Below are 19944 nucleotides of genomic sequence, written 5' to 3'. Positions count from 1 at the left end.
CTCACTTACACTTCATGGTGCCCTCAATATATGGATCCAAGTTCAAGTGACAGCAAGCCAGATAAATCATTGTCTTGTTGCCTGAGGGTTCCCCACATCAGAGGAGTACAAAACCACCAAAAGAAGGTTGTGGTCCACCTTTTTGACAGCTGTTACAATCATAGAGTCATAGAACACTAGAACTGGAAGGGATCTCAAGAGTTCATGAAGTCTTGTTCCCTGCCCTCTCAGCAGGACCAAGCACCATCAAGCACCTGATAGGTGTCTGTCTAACCCGTTCCTAAAAATCTCCAGACAATGACTTTGCAAGTTTTCCCAGAGTACCCTATCATAATATCTGAATCTTGAGCTGAAGGGGCTAATTGTAGAGTTGTAAAGGTGGGTTAGTCTCCATGCTCACTTTATTGTTTGGCCTCTTGGAGAGTTCCAACAAGATTGCTGCTTTGTCCAAGTCGTAGTTGTAGTTTTTGTATAATGGGCTTTGTCCAGGGAATCTAAAGCAAGGAAGCCAACAACCACTGGAAGGTCCCAGGAATTAGATTACTGGCCTTAGCTGCATTTGAATTGGCAGTCTAGAGATGAAAACCATCACCCATTACCAACATTGAGTCAATCAGTCCCCTGCAAATTGTAACTTTCCCCCAAAAGATTATAAAATAGTTTAAATTCTGAATGTTGCAGTGTGAATGTAAAGATTCTCCACCACTTACACTGAATGTTCTTCAATAGTTGATGAACCTGTAAGTTTTGCTGTATATTTTATACTTGTTTAAAGGTACAATTTATAAACTTATTTTGTGCAGTTACTTATTCATTTATACTTTTGATACTATTGGTTGTCATCATTAAAGATGCTGAGTGTTCATTGTGATGTTAAGAATAGAAAAATACCACAAAATACTACTCTCCCGCAATATAATTTCTTGGCCTTCTGCTTTTATGATTTATGCTGGGTGGTGGCTGGCACAGAAGTGCTCCAAGAAAATATTTCTCCAGAGTTATTTTCCCCTCTAAATACAAAGTTGTTTGATTTTTCTTTATTGTCACAATAAAACATTTTTGCTTTCAGTACATATTTATAGGGTGGAAGGGACAGAGATGATGAAGATGAGTTAGAATTAAAAACATTATAAACATTTGGAAACCTTTTTGGGGGGTGTTCAAGAGAGAAACTTGATACCTTAGTTTGTTCTTTAAAAAACAAAATTACTAAAACCATAGTTACACAATATAAATCGGCAAACGCAAGGAAAGATTGATGGTTCCTGGCAGTTAATTTAAAATGGTATGTTAACTTGGCTTTGTTTTTAATACAATAATACTTTTTTCTGCCTAACAAAACAGAATTTTCTTATATGCTTATAAATTTTTAAATTCTTGGGTTTTTTGTTTTAATACTTTTGTGTGTACAATCTAATTTCCCCACTCTTCATTATGCAGGTCCAGGATGGAAATAGAGTGGAAGGGTGTAAAAATCATATATGGAAATGCACTCATAACCTTGGAACCACAAGAGAAAGGGAATATTAATGAAATATACAACTCCTCCCAGTGACTGTATGGGATCCTGTTTCTCCCAGTCTTCCATTTCAGAAAGTCAGAGGTTGACCCCTTTTAGCCCATTTTGAAGCGGGACCCAAGAGGGAAGAGGCTCAAGGCTTAATTCCACCTGGTAGAGCTGCTGAGAGCCCATCAAATGATAAGCCCAGTCCTGATCAGATGGTTAGAGTTTCCACAGTTACAAATTCTCACTAATGTTTGTATGCTATATGAGCTATATATGGCGTACAAGAGCCAACAGAATTTTTGTGATTGCTTTAGCATCTGTACAAAAAAGCAGTGAGAGGGGTGAATATCAATTCATTTGATTAATTTTCCAGGGAGCATCAACTAACTGCTAGTTATATACTGCACTCTTGTTTTCGTGGCTCACCTTCCGTCCAAAGGGCCAAATTTTGGCCTCATATCCCTTATAACTTTAAAAGCCCGACCACACAAGATTGCCATTTATAAAATAGAAATAATGTCACATTTAAATAGAGCAATAAGTTGTATGCACTTGTAGACTGCCTTGTTGATTACACGTAGTTGTTCTCCCTCTCCAAAATGCCTGTACTTCCCCTAACTTGACTTTAGTTATTAGCTGTTTTACATGTGACCTTAATCTCTGGATAGGATATACTTTATGGCTTGTGTATAGCTCTCATTTGAATCAGGAAGTACTTCTGGCACCCAAAGACTCCAAATTACTAGCATAGAGGAAAATCCCATGAGTTAATATCTGTACACATGCATTTTGTTGGTATTGATAAACTGGCCAGATAAATGGTGATAAACTGGGTATGATGCATAGGATGCATCTACACTAGCTTTCTACTTCAAAATCAATTTCAAAAGGGGGTTTAATTTTAAAAGAGGCCACAGAGCATCTACACACATAACAGTCTCTTTGGAAATTATTTTGGTATAAAGGGATGCACACTTTGAAATCGCTCTTCCCATCCAATTTCAAGGAAGAGTGGCCCCTTGAGCAAGTCTGCAATGGAGGCAGCCTTAGAGTGTGTGGAGACGCTCTTGCCAGCCCCAGCATCTGAGGCAGGCCTACAGTCAGGCCAGGGACTCAGCCAGGTGCTTGGGGGCAGGGGCCACCCGAAGATGCCCACACTATAAGGAACTGTGCAAAATCCAGGGCCCAAAGGACTCTCCCAAACCGATGGCCATCATTGACACTGCTGGCCCTGAGACCCACACAGAGCCAGAGATGCAGGACCAGCCAGTACCCTCAGGCCAGACCAGGGCTGAGGAGCAGGAGAGTGCCTTAGAGGAGGAGGTTCCCCTGGTCACCTCGAGCTCCTTCAGCCAGGCCCCCTCAAGACACGTCTCCCCGGACATGTTCTCTGGAGCCCCAGGTAGGTAACTGGCAATTTGGAAACTCTGTGCTGTGGGAGCCACCCTTCCCTGCATCCCTCAGCCATGTCCCAGGCCCAGGGGTGGTGGCACCCAGCACCTGTGCCCATGAACAGCACTAAAATCCTCCCAACCGGGAAGGGAGGGGCACAGAGGTAGCCGGGCACTCTGGCTGTAGATGGGCAAGGTGCTGGAGTGCCACAGAGTGCCTCACTCCAGACCTCCTGCCACCAGGCCCTCCCTTCCTGGTCAGGAGGCAGGGAGCAGACTGCATCCAGTGGGTGCTCTACAGATCCAGCCCCACTGGCCACACAGGGACCCCTTTAGGGGTCAGATGAGTGGATGGTGTGTTGGGCAACGGTTTGGGGGTGGTTGAGGTGGGGCCACTGAGGCCTGGTGGCAACACTGACTGGTTGCCTCTCTCTCCCCTTCTGTCTCCTCAGCTTTGTTCTCCGAGGGCCAGGGCAGTCCCATGCTGCAAGCCAGCAGTCCTGCCTTACCCTCTGAGGGAGCTGGGGAGCCCCCATCCATGCCACCCAGGCCACCGTTGCCCAGCCCTGGAGGGTCTGTCACAACTGCCCATACCACCGCCATCTGGGAGCAAACAGCCTTCCTTTGGCAGTGTCTCCAGATGGAGCAGGAAGACAGAGCCTGGTGGTGGGAAGTCTGGAGCCAGGCCCCTGTAGCAATCCAGCACCTTGCCCATCTAGAGCCGGAGTGTCCTGCTACCCCATGTCCCTACCGTCACCCCTCCTATCCCTGAATTGATTGCCCTGGTCCAGGCCAACCTCTCCCCAGCTATCTGGCTCGCACTGGTCTGGTGTCTTGTCACCAGCGTGGCCAGGGCAAACCTGCCCCCCTAGCCTCCTTCTCCCTCCAGCCCCACCACTGAGGCATTACCAGAACCTCCTTCCCAGCCCTACATCCCATAGTTCCTGCCCTATCCCAGCCCCGATGGGTCCTCCAGACCAGGGGTGGCAGGGGCCCCTGCACCTGCTGAGGGTCCTGGCCTTCCACCCTTGTGGAAGAATAGGTCCTCTCTCATCCATGGGTCCCCCTCCAAGTTGCTTGCCCCCCATTGTATATAGTCTTTCCCCATTCTACCATGTAGATAGCCCCCTCTTAGACCAACCAGACACCCAGTCACTGTTAACTGACTTTCATTTACATGTTTGTTTGTGTGCAGTTTGTTGTGTTCATAACTGTGACTAAAGAGTATTTTTGTGCACTTCAGTGTCCCTTGTATTTTGGGAGGCAGTGGTGTGGGGTGGGTGGGGGGTGGGCAGTGGTTCAGGGTGGGTGTGAGCTGGAGGGTGCCTGGGGGAGGGTCAGTGAGGCTCCCGTTCAAAGGCCTCCCAGAGGGCCTGATGGACCCTATGTGTGCCTGTGTGGCATGGGGCTGCAGCTGGCTCTCATAGTTGGTGCTGCCAACTGCAGCCCACCCCTACATGAACTGCTCATGCTTGCTCTCAATGATATTGTGCAGAGCACACCAGGCTGTGACCACCCTGGGGACATTGTGGAGGCTGGCATCCAGGTGCACATGCAAGCAATGAAAGCACCCCTTTAGGTGCCCAAAAGCCCATTTCATGATATTGCGGGCACGGTTGAGGCACTGGTTAAAAGTGTTCTGGCTGGGGGTGGTGTGCCCTATGTAGGGGCACATCAGCCGTGGTGGCAAGGGGTACGTGCCATTGACCACGATGCAGGGCAGCATCGTGGTGGCTCCCATGGGGAGCTCCCAGGCAGGGACAAAGGTGCCCTCCTCCATTCAGCACCCCAGCCAGGAGTTCCAGAATACCCAGGCATCATGGGCTCATCCAGAACAGCCTACACATGTTGGTGAAGTGGCCGTTAGCATCCACAAGGGCCTGTAGCACCACTGAGGGTACCCCTTGTGGTTTATATATCGCCCCATGCTGTGGTCTGGGGTGCAGATCACTATATGGGTTCCATTGTGGGCACCAAAGCAGTTGGGGAACCTGATGGCTGTGAATCATGCCATGGTGGCATCAAGATCTCTGATCCAGATGATCACATGCAGGGTGATGCGATTGATTGCCTGGGTCACCTGTGTGAGGGAGGTAATTGACAACTGGGACTGCAAGGGGGGCGGGGCATGGCCCTCCATGCCCCAGCACCCTCCACTGCAGGGTCCCCCAGTCCAGGAGCCAACTCCTCCTCCCCATAGTGGCTGTGAGACCCCAGCCTGACTTACCTCCAGGAGGACAGCCCTGATGGTGCATATCTAGAAAGACCAATGGACAAGATCAAGGAAAAGGTAGAAGGGATATCTGTGCACAGGATAAGAATTAAGAACTTGTGGTTACCTCTACTCATTCTAAAACAACTTCCCAACTGTCCACACATTCGGACTGCTGCCTCCGCATTGTCACTGATATCCTTCAACAACCATATCAGTCTGCTATCCGGTCCATGTGACTCCAACAACACCCAAGCCACTCTCCGATCTATACTGTCAAATGCCTTCTGAATATAGGTGAAGCAATTGTGGATGTTCTTGTTCTTTCATCAAGCTTTTTCCACTACCAATCTCAATGCCAATATCTGTTGTATGGTACTTCTATCATTCTTGAACCCTGCTTACTCCTCCACTAGATATTCTTCTATATGTGGTCTTAGTCTCTCTGTCAGTATCATCATCAGCACCTTGCCTAAATGACTCATTAGGGCAATCGTTCTGTAGTTCTTGCACTGCAACGCACTTACTTTCTTGTATATTGTCACTAGCATGTATCTTGTCCATTACTTAGTTGCCTTCCCTTCTTTCCATGCTGTATTACACAGTTGGTGTATTTCCTGAATCATAGTTTCTCCACCACATTTAGTCATCTCTCCTGTGATCTTATTATTTCCAGGGCTCTTGTTGTTGTTGAGTCATTTCACTACTCTTTCCACTTCCTCCTTCAAAATGTTAGTCATGCTGTTCATGCTCAGCAGAGATATCTCTTTCAGTTCTTCAATCAGTCTCTCTGAGACACTCGGGTCCAACTGTGCTATGTTTAGATCAGTGCAATATCTCATTCATCGCTGCACAATCTTCTCCTTGTTCATGAAGAAACAACTTATTGTTTTCCAACTTTCTGTCATTTTGGAGACTGAGGGTCACTTACCCTTCTCTTTTCATATCTGAATCCTGATATATGGACCACTTCAGGGTACAACAAGGAGAACATCAACATACCTCTGACTGGAGATGTTGACGTTACCTTGGTTTTAAATCTCACCTGTGCTACCAGGATAAATACCTGGATTCCTGAAGGGGGTTGATGGGGGGCTGCTTTTGGGCCTAACTACGTTGAAGGTTGTGTCTTCTGCATTTGCACTAAGAGGTTTTAAAAAAGCATCATTCTGAATATCAATCTGCCAAACTTCTTGTCTTTCACATTTTAAAATTAGCTCAATTTCCCCTTCTCACAAATTGGTTGCCATGGTAGGTGATCAGTACAGCTCAGGGCATGCACTTTGCCGTATCTGACTGGATTAAGGATTGCAGTTAGACAGATATAAACATAGGTGTATGGCTGAATAGACTATACTGGTGGTTCCCAGAAAGATTAGCAATGATCAGAGGAAAGCCTGACTAACTCCCTTTGATCCAGTGGATTGTTACTGAAAGCTCTCATGTCTTCTGTAAATGTTAGTACCGTTTATCAAACTCAAACATATGTTTGCTGGAATTTCACTCTGGCCTGTCTCCCTGCTTGATGTGGAGAGATTATAGTTTATGTTCAATTTAAACATACTACTTGAGATGACTGTTTTCCTTTTCTTGAAATTATCATCTTCCAATTAGCTTGATACTGGAGGTTTGTTTGTTTGTTGTAGACCAGTCATTTCACTACAGTGGTTCCCTTGTTTCATGTTATAGTTGGATCTGATTATCCCTGTCTTTTTTGTTGGAGGTGTTGCAGAGCTGTTTGTCAGAAGAGAGCCTCCTCTTTCTTTCAGCTTCTGATTTTGCTGTTTTGCAAAACACAACATGGTCTTAAAGTTGCTTACTTGTGAATGGCCAGTGGCTCAAAAGGTTCCTGAAGCTTCTCATGACATCCAGTAATGTCCATGAGCTCTCTCTATTCAAAGTCAGCTCATTACTCAAGACTACAGCAATACTTTATGATGGAACCAATGGGTCATTTGAGGACTAGAAGTAGCGGGGGGCTTCAAGTATCTGTAGTACCTTTTATCATGAAAAATTATTAAATGCTTTGCAGTCTTCACACTATGTAAATATTTCACGTCTGATGAAGCAGGTCTTTGCCCATGAAAACTTATGCTCCAATACATCTGTTAGTCCATAAGGTGCCACAGGATTTCTCATTGTTTTTGCAGGTACAGACTAACACAGCTACCCCTCTGATACTTGTCAAAGTGCAGGGCTTTCAAATATCATACTGGCACATTGATTGGATTCTGGCTCACAGAAAAGTATATCTCCATTGAATCTACAGTATCAGTATACATCTACCTGACTCCGTAGATTGACCTGATCAGGGTCAATTTTTCCAGGGTTTGATTTCCCATACCTACTAGGGACATGAAAAATCGAACCATCGCAGGTCAACAGTCAACCCCTGTACTCCTCAGTCTCACAAGGAGGAAGGGCAGTTGATGGGAGATTTTCTCCTGTCAACCTCCCTTAGTGAGGACAGCCAGGTAAGTTGATTTGTAGATACACAATTGCCATAGATGGAAGTGCATATCTGTGATCCACTTTAAGGACCTGGCCCTAGCTCTTTAGCATTATAGTTTTTTTTTTTCCCCAACCAAAGAGCAGTAGGCTCAGCTTTGCTACGCTTGTGAAAACCAATGAGGTCATAGCCTTAATTGTTGTTGCTGCAGTCTTAGTGCAGAAAAATTGGAAAGATTTTCTTTTTTAAAAAGTGTATTTTGTTATATAGTGCCTTGGCATTGCTGTTCTCTAGTTTTAAATATTTTAAAAAGAGGTTGCAAAAATCAGAAGGAGAAAAGAGGTGTGGAGTCTGGTCTTTGACCAGAACAGACCTTCCTCAAAATTAAGAAGTTTTAGTCAGGACAATCTCTTAATTTTGATTGTTGCCACTGTGAAGAAGTTGTAACATTGAGTTTTGGCAATGGGGCAAAGATTTTTCCTCACACTTGTGAGGTTAATTCATCTGAATGATCAAATATTTTCAAAGTGTTTATATCCAGTGTATGCTTTTGATTAGCTGGCTTGCATGATCCCTAACAACTGTCATAACACTCGTGCGGTAACTGTAATGAAGTTAATCAGTCAGTTGGTTAAGTGGTGGAATCCTAACCACACCGAAGTCAATGCCAAAATTTCTTTTGTCTTCAGGTGAGTCAATATTTCACTCTGTGACTCATAGGACCTTGCCACATATGTTTCATAAAATGTTATTGCATGGCTGATTTAATGGCAGTAATCTGAACTACCAGGTGGGCTCCCTGTCTTATCTCTTTTTTTTCAGTGTCCATTGCTCTGCTGTCTTGTCATCCCATTCACCTCAAGCCAAAACCAGCAGGCTTTAGAAGCATTACACAAATAGCATAACACAAAAATAAACATTCTGAATTACATTCTGAGCCACTTGGTTGTCCACAATCCCCCCCCCCAAAAAAAAACTTGTCAATTTTTCATAGAAATGAATAACAATTTAAATTTTCATGTATTGAAGTGATGATTCTTCTTCATAGGGAGAATATTTTGAATTTTTGAACATGTTGGAATTTTAATTACAAATTAAGTTGGATGTAATCTCAAGAAGATTATTATACACCTTTTCCTTGTGACAGCTTTATTCTATTGACTTAAAATGCACACTCTTTTTCAGGTTGGACCACTATTAAAAATTTGAACTAAAGGAGAGAAGATCTAATTATGGGAGTTTTCAAATATCATTAAAAACGTAGCCATTGTGCTGAATCTTGGTGTGTTGCCCCATGTATGCTTCAAGAGCAATTCTTTCTTGCTTGTCAGCTCTACACATGCTAATTTGTCATATATGTTAGGAGTATCCATGTTCAGAAATAGATGTCAAACTGTTAGTCAGTATCGTGATTGATAACTGTTTTCTAGCATGATTGTTTGTAGCAATTTTACTATTGTTTAGGGTAAAAAAAATCATTGTTTTAATGCCATCTTTGTATGAACTGCTCTACTGAGATGTCTATTATACTGTTTCATAGTGAAAGACTGCTTAGAACTGCTTTAGATTTAAGCTGTTTTGAAAATGGAATATAATAATACAAGGTGAGCAAAGGAGTTGAGGCCTGGCTATGCTCTGCTCTGTCTATTTCCTGGTTTTAAAATGGTCAATGCTTTGGTCAAAAACAATGTGAGTGTTTAAATACCAAACACCAATCCTGGCTGAGTAAATATGTTGTATTATAAGAGAGTATGTACATGGAAACATCAGAGTTAGATAATCAATATGTTTCACTCCTATTTGCAAAACTAATTCTCTATTAAACCAGGTTCTGGATGCAGAAACAAAATTCTATATCAATGGATAATAATATATTTGATGCTTTTGTTGTGTTTAATAGCTTTTTGGAAACTGCAGCCTATTTCTGTATGAAACCTAAAATGGGAGAGAAGGAAGTGTCACCTCATGCTTTCTTCAGTATTTGGCATGAATTCAGTTCTGACTTCAAAGACCTCTGGAAGAAGGAAAACAAGCTTATTCTGCAAGAAAAGTAAGTGTTTGTTTTAATTTTTTCAGTGACAATATTTTTTTCTAAAAGATTGTTTTTTGGGAGAAGAATGACAGGAAAAAGCAAAATGGGCATAAAAACACATTTAATGTCTTTCATATAGCTTCTGATGCAAACTTGTATTAAATGTTTTATTACACACCTAATCTAGCAGATGTGAACTCTATTAATGAGTACAAGTTTCAATTTGCTTTTAGCTTTTCCTATCTCATTCTATGTGACCATGAATGACACATTCAAGCACCAGTTCCCAAACGGTGGGGGGCACACCTCTCTGGGTGTGTGTGAAGAAATTCCAAGGGGGGCATGAGGCTGTGAAATTTTCATAGGGCTTTTTTTTCTGCCTTTATTCTGCCTATATTTATACCTTCTGCCTTTTTTTTCTGCCTATATTTATACCTTTATTCATGGTGCTGCCATTTTGAAAGGGTCTGGGCTCCATATTATTCTTCCATTTTTCGTTGATATACCTCTGTGGAAAAAAGCTTTTCAAATTTAGTCACAATAAAAATGAAACAAAGAAATTGACTGAATGTTGAAAACTATTAGTGTTGTGCACGTTCATCTTTCACATCTGAGATTTCCCAACTCATGAAGAAAATGCAGCATCATCCTTCACGTTAAATTTGTTGTGTTTATGCTACTTTTTATTTTAAATTACATTTTTATTATTTTTTTGTGCCAAGAAAAAACTATTTGTGCTTATTTTTAATTTGAAATAACAATTTTATACCAAGTTTTTGTGTTTTATTTTCTAATTTTAATTTCTGAATAGAACTTTTTGTTAAAATGGGGGTTTGGATGATGGTAAATGAGAGGTGGGGGCTGTGATTGTTTCTCGAGATTTAAAAAGGGGAAGTGATGCTGAAATGCATGGGAACTCCTGCATTAGTGCATGTAACTTATACATCACTGTTAATCCATTATTCACTTGATTCCGGAAAGCTGTTGAGAGGTTTTACATTCACGTAAGTGAGTCATAGAAAAGGCCTAGTCTCCAAAGTTAATATCCTAAAATCTTTGACCTCATATGGGGAGGAGACAAAAATCTACAGTTTATCCCACCAAGAAAACTAGACCAAGCCAACCATAAGTAAAATACCCAAACTCCATTGAGCATAACTTGGCATAACTGTGTGTATAACAGATCCCTCTTCGTGCTGATCCACAGATAATGTGCAGCTGATACAGCTCTCAGCTAGGAAATCTTGCTCTTTAGCTCAGTCTAGTATGCTGACAATCCTGGTGGCTGTCATATACTCAGGAGCTTGTCGAGTTGTTCTGACACCCACGCAAAAGTGGATTACACCTTGTGTTACAGGAGCTGTGGAGTCTATTGTATGCTGTATATGGTTGTTATGTTTGGTAATTCAGTGAGAATAAGTCATGCTATGATTTAATACATATTAAAGTAAAATGAAAATTTACAGATGTAGTCCCAAAACAGCAAATGTTTATAGGCATACATCACTTTACACCTACATAAAAAGAGACTCCTTTTCAGAAGTACCGAGCATACACACTGAAATTCCATTACTGTGTGGGTAAAGTCAATGGAAGCAGTAGGAACCTAACACCTAGAAAATCAAGTAACAAAGTCAAATTTGTGTGTGTGGGGAAGATATTTTAGAGTGAATGCCCTTTTCCAATTACAAAAAACAAAGACTATATTCTGATTCTGTTGCAGGAATATGGAGCAGATATTAGTATGGGGCAGCTACACAATGGCCCAGGGTGCACTTCATCTTACTGCCTTTCTGAAATGATTTCATATACTTAAATATCTCCTTGGTATTTAACTTCAGCTCAATTTCATTCTGTCTTAAGATTCCCATGATGGCCTTTAGCTTCCAAACATTTATCTTAAGTTTCCATATATTTTCTATAAAATTGTTTTTAAAAGCATATATTCTTTTCTGGGTTTTTGGGTTATTTTCTTGAAAAGGGGGGACAACTCTTCTCACTGTACATATATTTTCTTTTTAAAAAAAAAAAAAGGGACAATATTTTTCATTCTTTAAAAGATCAGTTCATGGAACAAACTGAAAATGCTCTTTAGACTCCACTAGTCATACGAACATTTGTTTTCTTTGTTTCATCACGTTTTGAAGTACAAGAGAAGCTGTAATGAAAACAGGACTGTTAATCATTCACTTGCTTGGGTTTCCTATTAGCTTATCTGAAATCATTCTCCTTCATACATGCCATCATATATAGCTGGTGTGGAGATGCTGATGATCTGAAAAAGAGGTTCATTACTTCACATGAGGGGGAATCCATCCAAAGGAGACAAACCAATGAGCCGCTTTGATGTATGATTTTCCATTATGATATGAGAAACATGAAATATAGAAAATACATCATGCTGAGCTAACTCGAGGTTCTTTCTGTAACATTTTGTCTATTGTGGATTAAGAATTTTGGAGGTTATGGCTTGCTCTTGTTCCCAGGATACCAAGGGTATTCATAATTAATATTACTTACTAATAAGTGATTTGCATCTAACAATATAACTTAACTAAACACACCCAAGGAAGATGTGCTGCAGAAGCAACAGATAAAGTCATAGAGCAAAGGGATAATTGAACTGGTCTGAAATGGGAATATTTTTCCGTGTAGAAAAAAATATTTTCAGCAAATTATGAAAAAAAAACTGAAATAATTCAATGGAAAATCAAAATAATTAGATTCTTAAGTGCCACTTGCAGTCCCTGATGAGAGTGCTCTCACTGTACTCCATAAAGCTGATGCCCTCATCATACTGCCATTGTCTCACCTCTTGGTGAAGAGAGGAGATGCTTTGTGACTGTTGCATCAGCATGGCAAATTGTTGAAGATGAAATGTGTTTGGGGATTCCATTCTATATTGGAGAATGAGTGACCCAAACTACGAGTCTTGTGGGGGGGCGTCGCAACGGCATTTCAGAATCTAATTTGGGGTTTGGCCAAATTTTTGATGAACAGTCAGGTTTTCTAGGGAAAGTTCATAATTTTTATTCAGTCTCTGAGTTAAAAATGCAGTTGTTTTTCCATCAAACTTTGTTGCTGGAAATTTTTTAACGGTGCTACTAAAATATGTTTTCTAGAGGTGCCCTCAAGCTAACAAACAGAATGGTTTTCTTTACCCGTGACAATAGCCATTTCCAGCTCTTCGCACTGGAAGATGATTTGAGGGGCTCTTTGTACTGGAAGAGTACAATGGAGAATAGTGGGCCAAGGCCCTAGACTGGCTGAGAGAGTATAACGCTCCATAGTATTCCCTACTCCCCATAAATTGCAATAAGAATTAAATTGAATCATAGAACAATAGAGCTGGAAGAGACCTAAACAAGCCATCGAGTACAGCCCCCTGCTCTGAGCAGGACCAAACCCATCAGATCAGCCCCGCCAGGGCTTTGTCGAGATGACACTTAAACACCTGCAGGGATGGAGACTCCACTGCTTCCCTGGGTAGACCATTTCAATGCTTCACCTCCCTCCTAGTGAAAAACATTTTCCTAATGTTCAACCTGAACCTTTCCAACCACAATTTGAGACCATTGTTCCATGTTCTTCCATCTGTGACCACTGTGAACAGCCTCTCTTCAGTAAGTTGAAGACTGTTATCAAGTCCTCCCTTGGTCTTCTCTTCTGTAGACTAAACAGTCCCAATTCCCTCAACCTTTCTTCATAAGTCATATGCTTCAGCCCCCTAATTATTTTGGTTGCCATCCTTCCTATAAATGGGGGCTCAGAACTGGACACAGTACTCCAGATGCAGCCTCACCAAAGCCATATAAAGAGGAATAATCACTTCTCTGGATCTACTGGGAATGCTCTTCTTGATGCAACCTAATATGCCATTCGCTTTCTTGGCTACAGCAGCACACTGTTGACTCATGCCCAGCTTCTCATCTACTACAACTCCCAGATCCTTTTCTGCAAAACTACTACCGAGCCAGTCGGACCCCAGCCTGTAACAATGCTTGGGATTCTTCTGGCCCAAGTGCAGGACTCTGCACTTGCCCTTTATTGAACCTCATCAGATTTCTTGCAGCCCAGTCTTCCAATTTGTCTGTCAGTCTGGACCCTATCCCTACCCTCCAGCGTATCCACCTCTCCCCCTAGCTTAGTGTCATCCGCAAACTTGCTGAGGGAGCAATCCAATCCCTCATCCAGGTCATTGATAAATATGTTGAACAGAACAGGACAAAGAACCGAACCTGGACATCTCTGTGGTTCTGTGTCTTAAATTATTACTAGATTAATGCTTTCCTGAGATTTCATAGTTCAGCGTTTAACTCAATGCGGAAACACTCTCAGGCTATGTCTACATTAGGAAGTAAAGTCAAATTTATTAAAGTTGATTTTTTACCACTAGATTTTATAAAGTCGATGGTGAGTGTCCGCACATGTTTTGAAAGTTGGCATAGTGTGTCTCAATTACCTTGGCTAAGTTTGACACTGTCAGCAGTGCATTGTGGGTACCTATCCCACAGTGCCTGCACCCCCATTGAATTCTGGGTTTTTGTGCCAGTATGTGATGGGAAAAAATGCACCACAAGTGGTTCTGGGTGTCTGATGTCATCATCCTAGTATGCCTTGCCCTCACTTCCCACTCCCATTGAAAACTAACTGCCAAATACATTTTTGCACCACTTTTCTACAGCCTTCCCCGGCACACACCATAAGAAGGATAGTGGGCCAGTCCTGAAAAATGTAAAATGTAGAAATAAAAACCTGAAAAGTTTCAATACGGAGTTGAAAAGTTGGTTTTTTTGGTATTTTGTAGTGTTATTTGGATTAATTTCATTTTGACCTGGTAGCTGCATAGTGCTGAGGGCAGTTGGAGACCCTGGCAGCCACATGGCATGGAGGCATCCAAGAGGTGCAGGCGGTAGCTGGAGAGCTTGGACTGATTCCTATTTCCTACTTCCTGCTCACCTGGACCATTTCCACACAGGCTACTTTCTTCGAAAGTGGCATGGTAATACATGGCCTGAAATATGCTCATGAGGCGCAGATGCAAACTCCCCACACCTCATTAGCATATGGTCACATGACCATATGCTAATGAGGCGTGGGGAATTTGCATCTGCACCTCATTAGCATATTTTGGGCCTTGTATTACCATGGCATTTTTGAAGAAAGTGGCCTGTGTAGAGACAGCCCTGGAGAGCAGCAGAAGTGAAAGTGATAGTTAGAACAAACACATTTTGGGCATTGTGGGATACTTATGGAAGCCAATAAAATCAAATTAAATAACTCTGTGTCTAAACTAACATTGACAACCTTGTAAATTCAAATTTGGCATTACCCCTCATGAAAAAGGTGCAGTAGAAATGTTGACCTAATGATATTTGTAGTGAAGACAAGTACATTATAAAATGAACCTACCTCCATTAAAATCAACTTTATGCCCTAGTGTAGACATAGCTTCAATCTGAAATACACAAATTTGCTTTGTGATTAAGCATGACACTGAAGTTATTTATATCTAAGACATTGCTGCCTAAATTGAACACTACATACCTCACACTAGCACTTTAATAATGAAATCCTGGCACCATTGAAGTCATGGCAAAACTTTCATTGACTTCAGTAGGGCCAAAATTTCACACAATGGCTACATCTACACTAGTGAGGGTTTTTTTTGTTTTTTTGTTTTTGTTTTTAAAAACTGGGCCTTTTTGGAAAAAACTCGCAGAGCAGCTACACACAAAATACATTATTTTGATATTAAGTCCAAAGAATGTGGCACTTTTTCTTGTGTTCCTCTTTGTCTCCTGGATAAGAAAGAGTGCCTTTTTTGAAAGAATCTTTTTGGGGAAAAAAAGTGCCTAGATGCTCCGGGGGCCCTTCTTTCAGAAGAGGAGTGCCCATGGTGCCAGCCAGCTCAAGCTTGGAGTCACCCCGGCCAGCACAAGCACAGCTCTATTCTCCCTTTGTCTGGCTGCCTCAAAGATGTAGGGAGTCCCAGAGGCCCCTTGGTAGGAAGCTGTGAGCATGGAGGTCAGGGGCAGGACCAGCTATGTGCCCCTTTTATTGGGAGCCACAGAGCCTCCTCAGGGGCAAGGACAGCTACCCTCCCCCCTCCACACCCTTCTTGATACAGCAGCAGAGGAGCCCCCTGCAGTGTTGCAGGAGGACCAGTTGGGACCATCCAGCCACACCACCATGCTGGTGCCAAACACAGAGGTCCTCAGAGAATGATGAGTCGAGTGATGGGACCCATTGCTGTGCCCTTGGGATCTTTGAGTGAAGTGAGCTCCTGCAGGGCCTCCCCTGACATCTTTGAAGGTCTCTCCAGTAAATGTCTGGCACATCACACACCCTGGGGAATGAAGGAGCGCCTGCCCCTGCCATGGGTAGAAGCGGTACAGTCACATGGGTGACAGCCTGACCCTGAGGCAGACTTGGCATGGCAGTGGGAATCTTGGGCCAAGCTCATGGGCAACCTGAGGACTATTGGCAGGGCCTTGAGGGAGCAGCTGACCTAGCATCCCCCACCTTCTACCCCTGCCTGGCCACTGCTCCAAATCCCTCACTGCCCTTGCTCCCACTGCCACCCCTGCTGAAGGGTGGATGGGTGGGAGGGGTTGTGGTGGGGATGGAGTGGGGCTGGAGGAGCCTGTGGTGAGTGCCTTGGGGGAGGGTCACTGGAGTCCATGGGTGAAGCTTCTCCAGAGGCCCTATCCAATCTTCAACCCATCACAGTAGGCTTGGCAGTCAAGGGCTGCACTCAGCTGTTTATACCTGGGGCCAGCCTCAGCCATCCACCAAGTGAGGAAGGTCTCCTCCTGGGACTCCATGACATTGTGGAGGGTACAGCATGTCCCCACAACCTGGGGGCTGTTGTGCACCTGACATGCAGGTGTGTGAGGAGACACCTGAACCACGCTTTCATGCCAAAAGCAGACTCCACCAGGTAGTATGCCCAGCCAAGGCAGCTGTTGAACAGGACCTGGATGGGGTCCAGGTGGCCTGTGTATGGCCACATGAGCCAGGGCTACAGGGGTAGGCCATGTCCTCCACCATACACAAGGACATGGTGGAATCCTCTACTGTGAGCTCCTGGTGGGGGATCTAGGTCCCCATCTCCATCCTCTGGCAGAGGCTGGAATTCCAGAAGATCTGCATATCATGGGCCCAGCCCTAACAGCCCATTTAAATGTCCATGAAGCATCCCCCATGGTCCACCAGGGCCTGCAGCACAACTGACCGGTAGCCCTTCCTGTTAATATATAGGACTGTCCTGTGGTCCAGCACACAGATGGCAATATAGGTGCCAGAGATGGTGCCAAAGCAGTGTGGGAAACCAAGTGTGGCAACCCCAGTGACAGCTACAGCCAGGTCCCTGTCATGGATGACCCTCTGGAGCAGCAGCAAGTTGATCACGCTCATGAGCTGCAGAAGACTGAGAGTGAACACGCTTGTACATGCATGAAGGGCTCCACCTGGTCCCAGGGGCTTCCTGCTCCCTCCCAGCCCTCTTTCTTCTCCCCCCCACCAAGTGCTCCAGGCCTCCCCCTTGCAAGGCCACCCTCCGGCAGTGGGCCCTTGTGGGGGTGGAGTAGCATGGTCCCCCAGGATAGGCCTCCCTGTCCCTTCTGCTTCCCTATGGTGGGCCTGCAAGCCAAGTATGCCTTACCTCCATGAGGAGAGCCCTGATTTGCCCACCCTGAATTGCTGCTCTATGGAGCAGTAGCTGACTAGGTTATCCAGCATCCACACTCCAATGGTTACCTGCTTCTAAGGTGGAGGGTGGGCTGCATGCAGGTGTCCTAGCAGCAGAGGGTGGGGTTGAGCCAGCTGCAGAGCTCCAGACATGCCTCCTTCCACATGCAGAAATTCTGGAGCCACTGCAAGTCATTGCACTTGCCCATCACCAGCCAGTCCCATCTGTCAGAGTTTGTCGGGTAGCTCCAGAGGCACCTGATTGCCTGGGGAGTAGTGGTGTGGCTGAAGCCCTGAGGGGGTTGGGCTCCCTGGCCCTGGTGGGAGGTCTCTGTTGCCAGAGGAGCTGGAGGGTGGCTGCGATGATGGTGGCTAGCAGCCCAATCTGGGTGTGGGTGCTATGCCAAATTGGGAGCTGCTGTGGGTCTTTGGCTGTGACCTAGCAGCTTGTGGCCCTTCCACTGGCTCTGCTGTGCTGTGTGCAGCAAGGCAGGCCTCAACATGTCCAGGGAGGGGGTGTTTTGGAGGGACCCTTTAAGGGAGTGTCTGGCCGGAGTTTCTGGAAGGGCTTGCGAGACATGTGACCCCGTTTGTAGCGTTTTCTGCCCTGTTCTTTTGGAAGAGCAGCCAAGACTGTGTGGCCATACTCTTTCAAAAGAACAGGTTGATCTTTTGATCTGTTTTTTGTGTGTGGGTGCAATTTTTTGAAAGAAGATTTTTTCAGAAGAGATCTTCTGCAAGAACTTCTTTCAAAGGACCACTGTAATGTAGCCCTAGCCAATGTGTTTTGAAGTCACAGGGGTTGCTTCCCTTTATCTGTGCTTGATGAAGCAAGTTATTTTCTATTTTCTGTAGCCAAACTCAAACAGCAGGATATTGCCTGCACTCACATATGTAACCAGTTTGATAAAGCTGTTTCTCTCACACACACACTTTGATTGTTGCAATATAATTTGGTTACAGAGGATATAATTGCCATCTGATACTAAAAGGAAAGCAGTTTGACAGTGCTCATATGTGTAAGAACTCTACCTCTTTCTTTCATTTCATCTTCCAAAGGTTTTGTTTAACAAGCTTGCACTACTAGTGACACTTCTGACCTAGTTTTAATGTCCTTGGTTTTTAATAGGGAAAACACAGGGCGAGTGATAGCAATTCCTTATTCAATCTCTGTAAATGTGAGCCTTAATGTTAATACAGTAACTTATGCAAAGACTTTTCATAAATGTTCCCCCACGTGCATCCTTCTGTTACCGAAGTGCCAAAAATGTATGTGTTTAAAGAAAGCAGTCAGTAATTCTTTATTTTAAATACTTTCCAGTCTGTATTGCAGCTTGTATATTGGTTTGCCAGGCATTTATATGCACAAGATAAACACAGCAGTGTCTAGTCTTGGTATTTCTCCACTACCAGATGAGAAAAACCAAAGAAAAATGGTGTAAGGTTAAGAACAAATTCATTTTTCTGAAGTTTTCAACTGCTTCTACTCAGTTGTGTCAGATGAAATAAAGCAGAAGTGGAAAATACCAGCTACAGAGACAATTACACAAAAGATTGCTGAATACAGTAGCAATAAAAAGAAAAATGCACCAGAAATTTACACTTTGTGCATACTTCTGTCTGTAGTACTATTGGGATTTTCTTAACACTGTGTTTGGTAGCAACACTTGAGTCAAGGGTAAGATGGGCATTCCATTCTAAGTCACTTTGAGTTGTTTATAATAGTGTTAGAAGTGTTCCCTTTAGGCTGAAATTTCTTGTGCTGGTCCTCAGATGTATGGTGATTTTTTTTAAAGTCTAAACAAGAGCCATATAGACTTTTTTATTTATACAAATCTTGTTTAAGTGTATTTGGTACTTTAAAATAGTTTTGTTCTGTGTTTCATAACTAAAAATGGCTTTGTTTTGATAGTCAGCCTCGGCAGGTTTACTTTTCAGAGATGAAAGGGATCTCATAAGTTTGCAAACAATCGGTGCCAAATTCAGCTCTTAGTTATATCTGTAAAACCCCACCAACATTAGAATTTAGCTTGTAATTTTAAATTAACAAACTATGAATGTCACCTTTTTTCTTTCACTGTATTTTTGAAGTGTGACTAGACATGTCACATTCACATTGAACCCTGAGAATGTCTACTGGTATATGTTACAGCCAGACAGCCTGGATCTTCTGATGGGATTCTGAAAAGTGGGTTTAATTGTATTAGTTCTGCCCCTACTCTATAGCTGTGTCTACACTATAGAGTTTGGTCAACGAAAGAGGCCATCTGTAGACAAAACTAGGGAACATCCACACTACAAATGCGTTCTGTCTAGAATCTGTTGACAGAACACAACCTTTTTCCCAGCAAAGTTCTGTCTTGAAAGTTTGAGGAATAGTGCCTCTGTAGACAAATTCTGCTGACAGAAAAATAGTGTAGACACTCTGTTTGCAGAGCTTCTGGTTGGCTGTTCTTTTGACAGAGGGCTGGGTAGTCTGGCCATGCTCTATGGACAGAGGGCATTGAGAGGGGGAGCCCCTATTAGGTGTGGACATGTTCTATAGACAGGTTCTGTTGGGAAATATCTGTCAGAGACTTCTGTCAACAGAACTCTGTAGTATAGACACAACTGAGGAGACCTGGCCTATATTCCTGCCTATAGCATGCTGTTGGTGAAGGT

General features: G+C 43.4%; 1 protein-coding gene across 1 annotated transcript in view; it reads left to right on the top strand.

Moving 5' to 3' along the window:
- FMN2 (formin 2) overlaps positions 1-19944 on the top strand; it is a 265037-nt gene that overhangs the window by 227406 nt on the left and 17687 nt on the right. Inside the window, exon 18 of the mRNA XM_074989102.1 lies at positions 9460-9609. Within this exon, the coding sequence (XP_074845203.1) occupies positions 9460-9609 (150 nt within the window). The remainder of the gene's footprint in view (positions 1-9459; positions 9610-19944) is intronic.

Source organism: Carettochelys insculpta, chromosome 3, assembly GCF_033958435.1.
Source record: "Carettochelys insculpta isolate YL-2023 chromosome 3, ASM3395843v1, whole genome shotgun sequence".
Taxonomy (NCBI): domain Eukaryota; kingdom Metazoa; phylum Chordata; order Testudines; family Carettochelyidae; genus Carettochelys; species Carettochelys insculpta.
Note: the sequence above shows the minus strand (reverse complement) of the source record. Positions and strands in the feature narration are given on the sequence as shown.